At 35.0% G+C, this 11,154-nt stretch overlaps 1 protein-coding gene across 2 annotated transcripts in view; it reads left to right on the forward strand.

Annotated features, from left to right (window-relative positions):
• LOC149573288 (putative RNA-dependent RNA polymerase 1) overlaps window positions 1-10,525 on the forward strand; it is an 87,724-nt gene extending 77,199 nt beyond the window's left edge. For both annotated transcript variants that reach the window (XM_089814497.1, XM_089814496.1), the window contains exons 4-5: window positions 8,257-8,407; window positions 9,627-10,525. In XM_089814497.1, coding sequence (XP_089670623.1) covers window positions 8,257-8,407; window positions 9,627-10,403 — 928 coding nt within the window. In that variant the 3' untranslated portion in view covers window positions 10,404-10,525. The remainder of the gene's footprint in view (window positions 1-8,256; window positions 8,408-9,626) is intronic.
• The last annotated feature ends 629 nt before the right edge of the window (window positions 10,526-11,154 follow it).

Consider the following 11,154-nt stretch of genomic DNA (forward strand, 5'->3'; position numbering starts at 1 on the left):
TTAATCCAAGTGCCAACCACTCAACGATCTCCCCAACATGCTCACAATCTCCCCCTTTGGAATATACTCAATAATATGCTAACAATCTCCCCCTTTGGAATTGATGGCAACATATGATGAGAAACCATAAATGCCAAATGATCTCAAAATTTCAATTTGAATACTCCCCGATTAACATCAAATATTCTTCCCATATTGTTGCTGCCCCCCATTCATATACCATCTATATACAAGTTTTTCATGTAGTATTCTCCCCCATTGACATTAATGACAAAGCTGCCATAATGCCAATCTAAGAATCTGAAGTGCTCTCATTATTATAATCATCTCCAAAACAATCTGTAGAAAGCTAAGTGGCAACATACACTGTTATGTCAAAACTTTACACGAGTTCTTCAGTAACTCTGTCCAAAACAACTACTGCTCCCCCATAGGAGTAGCATCAAGCATCTAGTTCAGAATGAATTGTGCTCTAATTATATTGGACTGATGCAATCCTTGCATCAATTACTCTAAAATAGTTTGGGGTATTACCCCAAGCATACCTCTTAGGTACTCAAAAGTATCCTTAGCCAAAGGTTTAGTAAAGATAATTTGCTATTTGTTCCTTTGCAGTGACATACTCCAATCTTATTTCCTTTTCAACAACTCTCTCAAAAAATGATACTTTCTAGCAATGTGTTTTGTCTTTGAATGTAAAACTGGATTCTTTGACATGCTTATTGTACTTGTGTTGTCGCAATGAATGATAATAGGTTATGGAAATTCAATACCTATATCCTTCAACATTTGCTTCATCCAAACGATCTGAATACAACTGTTTGTTGCTGCTACATATTCTACTTCTGTTGGAGCTTGTGAACTACAATACTTTTTCTTGCTTAGCCAAGAAACCAATCTTCCTCCCAAGAAGAATGCACCATAACGAGTACTATTCCTATCATTCACATTTCTTGCCCAATCTGCATCAGTGTATGTACATAAAAGGAAATCATGTGATTTATTATACCATAATCAATACTTTGATGTACCCTTCAAATATCTAAATATTCATTTTACTGCTTCTAAGTGAGTTTCTTTAGGATCTTCTTGAAATCTCACAACAATTCCAACTGCATTTTCTATATCTAGTCTCGTATGAGTTAGATATTGCAATCCTCCTATCACTGATTTGTACCTTGTTTGTATTGCACTAGGAACAAATCCTTACTTTACAATTTGCAACTTGTAACCATGGGTGTACCAATTGGCTTACAGTTCTCCAATCCGAGTCTCATCAATAGATCCTTTAGATACTTAGTCCGTGATATGAAAATTCAATCCTTATTCTAACTTATTTGCCATCCCAAAAAATATTTCTTCTTACCAATCATACCCATCTCAAATCCATTCTTCATTTCGTCAAAAATTTCTCACTAGCCTCATCATTAGCTACAAAGATAATATTATCAACAAATACTATAATGATTAACAAACCATTTGAATTCTTTCTCAAGTACATGTTACTGTGTGCATTACCTTTCTTGAATCCCAATCTTATCAAGCGCTTATCCAATCTCACATACCATGCTCTAGTAGCTTGTTTTAATCCATATAGTGCCTTTTTTAGTTTCAAACCATGTCTTTTTCTTCAGTTAGGGGAAAACCATTAGGTTGTTCAATGTAGACCTCTTCCTCAAGTTCACCACTAAAAAATGATAACTTGACATCCATCTGATATACCTTGAAATTTTGTTAGATGCATAAGCTAAAAACCAGTGTTACACTGGTACATCGGGATGACGAGATGCCGAGACGAGTTTTTTGGATAGGGGGAAAACAAGCCTTATTTTCGGGATGGTAGGGGGGACAGCCAGGGGACGAGGGGTTAGGGAGGGGTGTTGTATAGTATACATATAGAACTTGAAATGCTAGTTATGAAATGAGGTTTTAGTAGAAGATATCAAATTAAAATATTTGAATATAACAAAATTGCAACTTGAACTAGAACCATTGAACATTTAATATAGTAACATATTACATACTCAATAGTAACATTCAAAGTTCAAAATTTAGATATAAATTTAGGTACCCATCCCAGTGGTGGCATGGTTGCAGAATGACGAAGGCGGGGGTACTTGGGTACAAATGAACTAGAACAATTGAACATTCAATATAGTAACATATTACATACCCAATCGTAACATTCAAAAATCAAAATTCAAATAGAAATTTAGGTACCCATCCTAGTGGCGGCATGGCTGTGGAATGATGAAGATGAGGTTACTTGGGTAGTCAAGTACCCAGTGCGGGGACGTCTTGGGGACGGGTATTCTGAGGTTTGGGAGAGGGTGCGACTCCCCATGTTACATATCCAAAAACATTCTTATTGCTTCAAGTCTTGCAATAGGGGCAAAAGTCTTTTCAAAATCAACTTCTTGTTGTAAATAACCTTTACATACCAACCGTGCTTTGTTTCTTACCACTTCACCTTGTTCATTCATCTTGCTCCTAAATACCCATTTTGTGCCAATAACATTCTTATCTTTAGATCTAGGGACCAGTTCCCAAGTCTTGTTCTTTTCAATCTGATCAAGTTCTCTCATAGCCTTCATCCAATATTCATCTTTGCATGCTTGATCCGTTGTCTTAGGTTCAACTTGTAAACTCAAACATAGCTTGTCATTTACCTTATTCCTTATCATCACTCCTTTGTTTCTGCTGCCAATGATCTGTTTTACAGGATGATTTCTTGCAACATATTTAGGTGTCCTTTGCTCTTGTCTAGCCTCTTGTTCAGGTTCATCTCTAGATTCCTCAATCTGTACCTGCAAATCATTATCTATCTCATGGAATTGTTTTTGTCCATTTTGATTGTTAAGTCTTTGACTAGTACTTGCTTTATTGTCATAATCATAATCAAGTATCCTCTTTTGTATCCTGAATTTCTCATCAACTCTTACCTTTGCACTCTCAACTGTTCTCAATCTTTGATTATAAGGTCTATATGGTTTTCTTTTCAATGAATAATCAAGAATATACCTTCAATCTTTCCTATGTCATCTTCTCTCTTGATATAACATTTTCTTCCAAAGATTCTAAAGTATTTCACGATAGGTCTATTGCTCAAACCAAAGTTCATAAGGTGTCTTATCAGTGCCTCGTCTAATTTGAACTCTGTTGATAGTGTATACTTTTCTAGTAACCGCTTCTATCCAATTGATATGTGGAACATTTCCTTCAAGCATCATTGCTCTAGCTGCTTCACTTACTGACTTGCTCCTTCTTTTTGCTATCCCATTTTGTTGTGTCTTAGGAGCTGAAAGCTGTCTCTTGATTACATTATCCTCACAAAAGATGTTAAATTGATTTGATGTGAATTTTCTTCTATCCAATCTTAAACATTTAATTTTTAATCCTGATTCATTCTCAACTCTAGTCTTGAATATCTTAAACTTCTCAAATGCTTTAGATTTCTTTCTAAGAAACGCTACCCACATCATTATTGTAAAGTTATCAATGAATCACCAAAGAATGCCTTAGTTCTTGTAGGACTGCACAAATCTGTATGAATAATCTCAAATTTATCTGATGCAGTGAATAATTTGCTTGGAAATGAATTCTTCTTTTTCTTAGCCATCACATTTTCCTTGCAAATCATGTTAAAAGGTTTCATAATCTTTGGCAAGTCTCTTAGTGCATTACTGTTACCGATCTTGACAATGTTATCAAAGTTTATATGATAAAATCTCTTGTGCCATAACCAACTATCATCGTTTTTAGCAACCAAACAAGTCATTTCTATAGTATTCAATTGAAATACATTACCTCTAGTTCTTATACTTGTTCCAATTAGTTTACCATCTTTGTCTTTGATACTACATATCTTTTCAGTGAATTGCAAAGGATATTCCTTGCCTACAAGCTGTCCAACACTCAAAAGTTTATGTTTCAATCCATCAACAAAATAGACATCCTTAGTGTTAGTTTTACCATCAGGTGTAATAGATCCTTTTTTCTTAATAGGACATAGAGTATTATTTCCAACTCTAACTACTCCACCATCAAAACTTTTGAATTCAACAAACTTTTCTCTATCACGTGTCATGTGATGTGAGCATCCACTATCTATTATCCTATCAGACTTTTTCTTTTCTGCATGTGATACAAGTGCTTTTTCTTCTTTTACAGGACTTTCTTTATAATAAGAAATCCTATTTCATCTTCATCACCACTCTCTAGAAAGATTCTCTCTTTAAAATCAAATTCATCATCTTCATCAGCAAAGAAGCAATCTTTTGTAATCTTTGATTTGTAAGGCTTTTTGAGGTTTCACTTTCTTTTCCCTCTTAGGACATTGATGTGAAAAGTGACCAAATTCTTTATAAGTTCAACATGCAAAAGGTTTCTTGCCTCTTGGTTCTTTCCTTGCAACCAATGAAACAGCTTCCTCAATCTTCTTATCTTCTACATCTGTATTTGACAACATCTTTGCAGAATCTCCACTAGTGCTTGCACTTTTAGTTAGTACTCTTTTATCCTTTTGTACACTAGCTCTAAAAGTAGCCTCAAATCTGGGTAAATTCTGTTGCAATCTTGACTCAAATGCTTGCAATTTCTTAATCAGTGTTTCTCTATTAAAGTTTGGCATAACTGGTATAATCTCTTCAATAGCTAAGATTTTATTCTCATAAGCGGTGGTCAAATATCTCAAAATTTTGTAACATACCTCAATCTCAGTCATAGATCCTCTACAACCTTTAAATCCTGCAAAAATCTCAGAGATTCTCCATGTAAATGCTCTACTGATTTATCTTCCCGCATTCTTGCATTCTCAATCATAGCTTTCCAATTGTACAAATTGCATGTTCATCTCCTTCATATAGTGCTTCTAACCTTGTCCAAATGTCATGAGCAAGATGTAGATCTTTTACCTCACCAAATTCTACTTCTGGAAGTGCAGAGATTAATGCTTCCCTTGCATACATATTGTACATGAAAAGTTCCTTCTATTCTACAGGGCAAGAATTTAGATCTTTTTCTTCTTCCATAGTCTTCTTGTCCCTTGTGAGCATCGAGTAGTCAATTCCCACACATAGCAAGTGATCTTTATTTTGTCCTTCCAACTATCATAGTTCTTTCCATTAAACTTCAGACTTTCTTTCTTGAATGCCATGGATCTCCTTAGCTGTTAAACCTCCTGATCAAAGACCTAATGCTTTGATATCAATTGTTAGAAAGTAAAGTCCAGCAATACAATTGAGGGGGTGGGGTGCGAAGTGAATTAGTTGTATGCTTAATCAAATTTGAACTTAACTTATCAAATCCAATTTCAATAACTAACAATATGAACAATGCCATGAGACAAAACACACACAATGACACAATGATTTGTTAACTAGGGAAACCCTTGATCAGAGGGAAAACCCCTTTGAGAATGATGCCCACAAAATGATGTATATAAGTTCCTTGTGAAAGGATGTGACCCAGTTAGGAGTCAATTACAATGCAATTAGTACAGATTAGGAGATTTTGGATCCTTGTTAGAAGATTCCAACCCTATTAGGGGCTGAGAGGAAGATAGTTGAATCCACTATCCAAAATGCTTCAGAACTATTACACAAAAAAAATCCCTAGGACATATCCCAAGTAGTGAACTGAGCAATACAACTTCTTTGCCAACACAGTTTTTTTGAAGTTCTCAAACCAATCTCAACATCTTCTGCTTCTTTGCTTTGATCGAATTCGCATAACACACATTCCACTTACACACAACCATGAATTACACTTACAACTGAAGAAATGACCTTTCCTTTATACCTTGACCTAATAACTAATTGAGGGCCTTAGGGCTTTTCCAATATACAGTGAGTAATATAGGACCTCAATATGATATTACAATAATGTTCCACACACTACAATACATTTTACAACTTCCAAAATAAATTCCAATTGCATAGTGGATTGCCTGTGAACATATCACATGTTACACTTCAGTGACCTCCACATAATGATCTCCAGAATCTGCTATCATGAAGATGTCTTCAACTACAATCTAAGCTTGCATAACGTCATTCCATCTTGTGTAACAGATACAACTGAATTATCAGTAAATTGTTTCCTGCACACTGGCCTGCAACCAATCTTCAATAAATCAATTGTAACTCACTTCAATCTTCATACCAACTTAAGCGAATAAAAATGTAGCATCTGAATTCTGAACACATCCATGAATATAAATCTAAGCCCACATAGCTTAACTTGCTATACCCAAACCTCGCTAATCAAATCTTCCTCTACAATGTACTAGAACTCTGTCTGTCATATACCAGAATACATATATGTTGACATCAATGACAGACCAAGTCATGAATGCAATACATAAGCAATTAATCCAAGTGCCAATTGCTCAACATCTCCCCAACATGCTAACAATCTCCCCCTTAGGAATATACTCAATAATATGCTAACAGTAATTGCTAGCTTTATCACCACATAGTCACACTACTTTTTAAATTGAAGCTATCTTTGAAAGGTGGCACTTTTAAGGATGAAATATTCCTTCAATGTCACACCTAGTAAAGATAAAAGAGCATATTATATACCCACTCTCGTATATGATATTCTTCCTATATCTTATTATTCTTTATCCCGCATTTATTTGTTATGACAAAATGACTTCCCTCACTTATAAAATAAGTGAGACCATAATTTTCAAACTCCACAAGTTCTCACCAAACCCACGAGGTTTCCTGCCTACAAATAACTTACTATGGATTTGCTTGCCAATTCAATGCAGGAAAATCATAAATTTCTTGGCAATATCCTGAGTTTTTAAAACAGGCTTGGTAAATGTTCTTGCAAACACTCACCTAATGAAAAGAAAACATGCTACGGATCTTTAAAAATGTGCCTGACTTTTTTTTTTGTATTTTGTCTCCAGCAATAAGTTTCTAAGCGGCATAAATTGATTGTGAAGTGATCAAAGGGTACATTAATGGTTGGCTCTTTTTTTTTTTTATGACAACTGACATTCAACAGAAGGTCATTGTGTTCTCAGAGGCCAATGGCACAATATATTGCATATATTAGGGAACATGATGGGTTTTGCCTCTAGACTTAGCTGGACATAGCCGTCCCTAGAATTCCACTCTGATCTTTTAAAATGCCAAACATAAAGCCAGATGGAAAAGAAGAGTTTTCCCCTTTCCTTTGCTCAAGATAACAAAATGGAAAACTTCATCTTTTTTAACAAAAATTTCAGCAGTTTTTAGTAACCCAGTTAATTTCTAAGTAATTTTTAATTACATTTAGTCTTTTGTTTTATGAACTCTTGATTTTAAATACTGCTACTATGACCAAAACATATTTATTCTATAAATTCTTTCTTTATCTCAAACATGTTTCAAGTTTGTTTTGTGTATATGTGGATTTCGTTTTAATTTACTTTTTCCCTAGCTTAGTCAAAAGAATGGGATGCTCAGGTTCTTCTTGGTTAAGTTTTTGAACTATGAATCAGACCACCTATATAGTATCATAAATGCTAATTTGTACTTTCAGAGTTTGCAATTTGTTCTCTCAGACATAGGAGCCTTAGCTGAAACTGGTGAAGCACTCTTCTTGATATTTAGGACAGAGGGACTCTGTGTTGAATCTGTTACACAATATCTTGCAATGGATGATTGCAGCACCTAACATCAATTGCTCAAAACCACAGTGACAGTTATCACAAAGGAAAGTAGAAAAGTGACACCTAGGAATCTGAGGTGAATCTTCTGGTCTGAAATCCCATTTCATATGAGATACACAATTTTAAATGAAGAGAATAAGCTTTCCAAACTAGGAATTAATCATTATGTAAAGAACTCTTGAAGTGTTGTGAAGAGAAATCACAAATATTATCTGAGAGTTGATTTTTGGATGGCCTCCTGGATTCTGTTGATTTGTAAAATACAATTCCTGTAAAAATTTCGTTTATCTATACCTTGAAATGATGCATTTCTAAAGAGTCAGGTGGAACATGATTTTGTGCATGAAAATCTATACCATGAAATCTGATATTCATAGAACATAATATGAATTTCACAACATGGAGTTGTTTGCTGGATTGATAATTTGACCCAAAATACTTGAAGGAAGAGAGTAAATATCTGAAAACTTCTATACTATTTGTTCTATTTCCATTTTGCTTTATGTGGTTCATTTTTGTACAGCAGAGCATTTTTCAGGTGATAAAACTTGGCAAAGCTTTACATTATTACTTTTTTGAGTATGCAGACCCCATCCAGACGAGTGTTCAGGCAGTGATTTGGATGGTGATCAATATTTTGTAAGCTGGGACAATTCTCTTATACCGCCCCAACAAGACCAGCCGATGGACTATGTGGCAAAGCCAGCAGATGAATTGGATCATGAGGTGACAATTGAGGTATGACTGGTTCATGTAGATTTCAGATATCTTTGTCTAGCTATTATTTGCAGTTATATTCAACATTTAAAGCATGGAATTCACAGATTAGTGCTTTTGTTATTATCATCCCTTAATTCTTTTTAAAGCTTAGCATAGCTGGTAACACATTTATTTATGGTTTTTACCATTAAGTATGCTCGTTTTAGCAAAAGAGGCTGTTGGTGTAGTCTAACTCACCTTCTTGTCCTGTTTGTTTGAGTCGATGGCTTTTCTTTTCTTGTGCACAAGTGGAAGGTCTCATCCTTCATTAAGTCCCTATACGACTGAAAGATTGCTGAGGTGATGCCTCACTAAGAACCTTATACATTTCTTCATAATAGTGTGTGTGATAAGAGTTCTGGCTTCTATATTCTGGTTGCTCAATGTTCCATTTCCTTTGATTCTTCTGGTTCCTATTTGACCACAGGATATGAGATGTAAAATACCTTTCCAACTCTTTAGTCCTTACTCTTGAATTGTTCTCGAGTGTTGTGCTTGACAAAATAGAGAATTATCATTATTTCCTCTTCAGCTCTTCTCACCCCGATGATGGATCACGGAATGTGATTTGAAACATTGATGTTAAAAACTTGTGCACAATCGAATTCAGAAACATCATTTACTATAATTAGCAGTCTCTCACCTGCTCTGTGCGTTTTATATTGATAACTGATTAACTTTCAACCCTATATTTACCTTTTGAATGTCTCAATTAGAAACCTTTTGTTTCATTGAAGCTCATGCTTGGTGAATTTAAGTGCATTGGTTGGATATTGACCTGTATGCACCAAAGTGGACTTGCAGATTGTAATCCCAAACTAACATACACTTGCTATGGAGTCGAACATTCAAGCAAAAATTTCATTTTTAGCTGATTGTTGTAAGAAATATGCTCTGGTCTCATGTACTTTAATCTGTGATGCTCTGGCCTTTCTGCTGAACTGATCAGTAGATGCGTTTCTGTAACTTTACTCGAGCTTGTGGATCCCTTTAAAAGGGTGCAGCCATGTATTATCCTAAAATTTAAACATGCGGGACTACTCTCCACAAGCATTAAAGTCCCCTTTCTTTGGAATATCAGCTTAGTAACATTTGTAGTAATAGGAAATGGTAGTTTTTGAAGGTCAATATATTGTAATACGATTCTGTGCTACTATATCTTGGACTGTCCCTAATCAAGGTTACTTTCATGATGCAGGAGATTCAAGAATACTTTGCAGATTATATGCTAAATGACACATTGGGAATAATATCTAATAGGCATACTGTGTATGCTGATCAGGAGCCCAACATGGCTCGGAGTGAGATTTGTCTAGAGTTGGCCCGACTCTTTTCAACAGCAGTCGATTTTCCTAAAACTGGCATTCCTGCTCAGATTCCGGCTTCTTTAACTCCAAAAGAATACCCTGATTTCATGGAGAAAGAGGATAAACCCATGTATGAATCAAAGCGAATTATTGGCAAACTTTACAGGGCAATTAAAAAAGTTGCAACAGAGGCCCTTTTTATAAATTCATTCACCATGGAAGTTGCCCAAAAATCCTATGATGAGGATTTGGAGGTATTGGGGTATGAAAACTATCTGGATGAAGCACTAATGTACAAAAATTGGTATGACACCAAATTAGCTACTTTAATGTATCATTATGGAGTTAAGTACGAAGCAGAAATAGTCAGTGGAAATATATTCAGCTTGTCCAAGTTACGTGGTTCGAAGTTTGGAGATCTGAGAGAAACCATCATGATAGAAATGAAGGCTCTCAAAAAGGACGCGAGGTCATGGTTTGATGATGGTGAAAGCAGCTTCAATTATGATAAGTACGCAAAAGCTTCTGCCTGGTACCATGTCACCTATCATCCTGATTATTGGGGCTTCGGCGATTATGAAGGGAAAGATGAGAACAACCCGCATTTTATAAGTTTCCCATGGGTTATATATGACAAGTTATTGCGGATCAAACGTGAGGACTGGTAGGAAGTCGGAAGTAGCATAATACAATATCAGTAAGGATATGATGTACCATTTACATGAATGCACATGTGGATTGTTCAAAAATCTCATGGGGCTTTTCATTTATTTGAATTTATTTTTATAAATGGATGTAGAAGAGGCATGTCAGCTTTATTGAACTATTATTTTTTATTTATTTAGAATTTTTTAACAATCTATTAAAACATACGTAAAATGTTGTAACATAAAAATCTTAACCTTAATGTCTGGATATTAATTTGACGTGTTTTAAAAACCAAAACTTCGGTTCTCCACAAAACAATGTAGAGTTCAAGTGGATTATAACATCAACTTGGCATTTAAAATGATAATTGATATACTTCATGTACTACATAGTAAATTGTATATTTCCTTTCTAAATAATTATTTAGAGCTCATAAAAATTGTATTATTAGTCTCTGTCTTATTAGGGCAGGGAACTAATGTTCCCACATGACCCGTTTTGGATTTTTTTTTCGTGACCTTGGCAGCGTTGTATCTTGGATAATCTAAAGTCTGATTTAATAATTATATTATTGGTTGTTATTTTGTAATTTGTGATTGGGTAGAAGCTAATTTGCAGAGCTAAAAATGATTTTCTGGAGACGAAAATTGAGGGAAAAAAACAATAAGACAGATAGGCATGCATTTACTGTGCATTAAATGCCCGTGCAAAAATCTGGAAGAACAGTTAAAGCTTGTCAGTGGCTTTAGTACAGCACTAGAAGGCACCGAC

The sequence above is a fragment of the Cupressus sempervirens genome, chromosome 2, assembly GCF_028749045.1.
Source record: "Cupressus sempervirens isolate cs-2001-9-10 chromosome 2, ASM2874904v1, whole genome shotgun sequence".
NCBI classification, from domain to species: domain Eukaryota; kingdom Viridiplantae; phylum Streptophyta; class Pinopsida; order Cupressales; family Cupressaceae; genus Cupressus; species Cupressus sempervirens.